The 2164-nt window shown below is 44.5% G+C and overlaps 1 protein-coding gene across 1 annotated transcript; it reads left to right on the top strand.

Moving 5' to 3' along the window:
• The first annotated feature begins 821 nt into the window (after nucleotides 1–821).
• On the top strand, nucleotides 822–1829 carry LOC139744824 (tripartite motif containing 13-like). Its single transcript, XM_071655239.1, has one exon. It carries the CDS (start codon nucleotides 822–824, stop codon nucleotides 1827–1829), a length of 1008 nt encoding a protein of 335 aa, XP_071511340.1.
• Nucleotides 1830–2164: the final 335 nt, after the last annotated feature.

Here is a 2164-nt window from a genome sequence, read left to right as displayed (position 1 = left end):
GACCAATGATACGAATACTGTATGTCACCAGTAACTTCTAGCATTTTGTGCATGCTATATATTTTTTTCTTCATTCAGCAACTGCAGGCTATGCCTGAATGTTGTGTCGCAAACATAGCAGACGCAATGCATTATGTCGACGTAGTAGGTCCAGTTTCAAAGACCAAGATTAGCTGATATTATTATTTCTAACTACAATCTAGCCTTCTGTTTATCATGTCTGCCTTTCCGCTCACTATTATGTTGCACATTAGCGCGCAACAGACTTTGCATACATGTGTTTATGCCTACGATTTCTGAGTTAAAAGTGACATCATCTGTAAAATGTGCTACACTACGCCGCCGTAAGTATACAGTGCCAGTGCGGTAGTGTAACATTGCTTAGTGCTATAGTGAGCGTGTGCTTTCGATTCGACAGACAATACGATATTGATTGAGCATATCCTATTGCTTGCCTTCATAGGGCCTACGGCTAAAAATCATATTTGGTTCATCACCTCTTGTCTCGCCCTTTGCACCCTAGCTTTGCCTTGTCATACGCGATACGTCACGTCCAGGTAAGTGGGGAAGTCCCCCAAATAAAGGGTGAATGATAAAGAGTCATGATGTCACAACATTCTGCCCATTGCAGACTGTTTTCTCTCGCCCTTTCTCCCTCTCTCTCTCACACACATCGAGAGAGACACTCAACACGCGCACATGTACCCACTCTTACTCCCTGTCGATGTTTGTGCTGCAGGATATTTCGCAATCATTATTGCCAAACACGGTTTGCTCGCAGAAAATTTCTCAACGTCCGGTCGTTCTTCGGTACAAGCAACATGGCGTGCGGTGTTGACAAGGCGTTCGAACAGCTCCTCAGGTGTCCAATATGTCATGGCAAACTTAAAGATGCCAAGCTTTTATCTGCATGTGGGCACACTTTCTGCAAAGAATGTCTGTCAAGCCTGATAAATCACCACATTGGACAGGGCTCTGCGACCATGGAATGCCCCTTGTGCCGAAAGAAAGTCAACGTGAGAAACATGAAGACTGATAATCTAGTGACTAACTTCATGGCGAATGGCATCATGGAAGCAGTCGAAACTGTCAAGCGTAACCTTCCAAAAAATGCTTGCCCAAAGCATCCCCAGAACGAGATGAAGTTCGCGTGTGAACCTTGTCATCTGATCATCTGCAGTGACTGCGGCCTCACGGATCACCTCAAGCATGGCGACGGTCCAAAGAGTCTACAAGAAGCAGTAGAAACCCGAAAGAAAGATATGAGTCGTATGATTGATGCAGCAAGTCCGTGGATGGAGGAACACGCCAAATTTCAGAGCTACATTGAGTTTTTGAAAGGTAAAGGCAACGGACTGCTTGATGAAATGGAAACCGCAGTCAATAAAGTCTACAAATCTCGTCTCAACGAACTACTTCAAACCAAGAAGAGGATGACCGACTACATAACGGAGCAGCGCCGATCATTCGCAGCAGCAGTAGGGGAGGTTTGTGAACCAGACAAGGCTGTTACAGCGGGCGTCACTCGAGCTGTGCAACGTGCCAAAGACCTGACGGAAAGTGGTAGCTCCGAAGCCATCTTTACATTCTACAAGGACTTTATGGAGAAGGTAAACAACGGTTTGGCAATCAGAACGCCGTCCGTGAAGCCAGCAGAAAAAGAAGTGGAGAGCATCATGGCCTTGTACTTCGAAGAAGGAAGCCCCCTGGATAACAACGTCCTTGGGAGGATCAGACGTCATGTAATGGCAAACGAAGACAGTCCAAATGGAGCGGAGGACTCAAACATCCCATATACTGCCCCAGAGAGTGATGATGAAGATCTGTAACGTGACATGTGTATGACATATGAGAGTGGATAATGTTTTGATGGATGAGGATTGATATTGATTGGGGAATTGATACATCAATAATTGACAATTCAACTCTGTATACGCCGACCAAGCTCCTCTATCATCTCTTATTGTGGATCTGTTGCCAGACGTGTAGTAAAGTTATCTCAAGTCGTAAATACATTTTCGTTGTTTTTTTTCAGCTTTTTGGAGAACAGTTTCAAGTTGTCCTCACACGGGGTAATTTGTTTCGGGAGACTTTATAATACAGATGGGACAACTAACAACAAGTTCTAATAACAAGTCCTTGTCATTTTCAAAATCTCCCTAAA

The sequence above is a fragment of the Diadema antillarum genome, unplaced genomic scaffold (assembly GCF_040938485.1).
Source record: "Diadema antillarum isolate AM-2024a unplaced genomic scaffold, OU_Dant_1.0 seq00001214_RagTag, whole genome shotgun sequence".
NCBI lineage: Eukaryota > Metazoa > Echinodermata > Echinoidea > Diadematoida > Diadematidae > Diadema > Diadema antillarum.
This window is presented reverse-complemented; position numbering and strand designations above follow the sequence as displayed.

Excerpts from the sequence above, each read along its gene's own strand:
- LOC139744824 (XM_071655239.1), top strand. The coding sequence starts at position 822 with ATGGCGTGCGGTGTTGACAAGGCGTTCGAACAGCTCCTCAGGTGTCCA.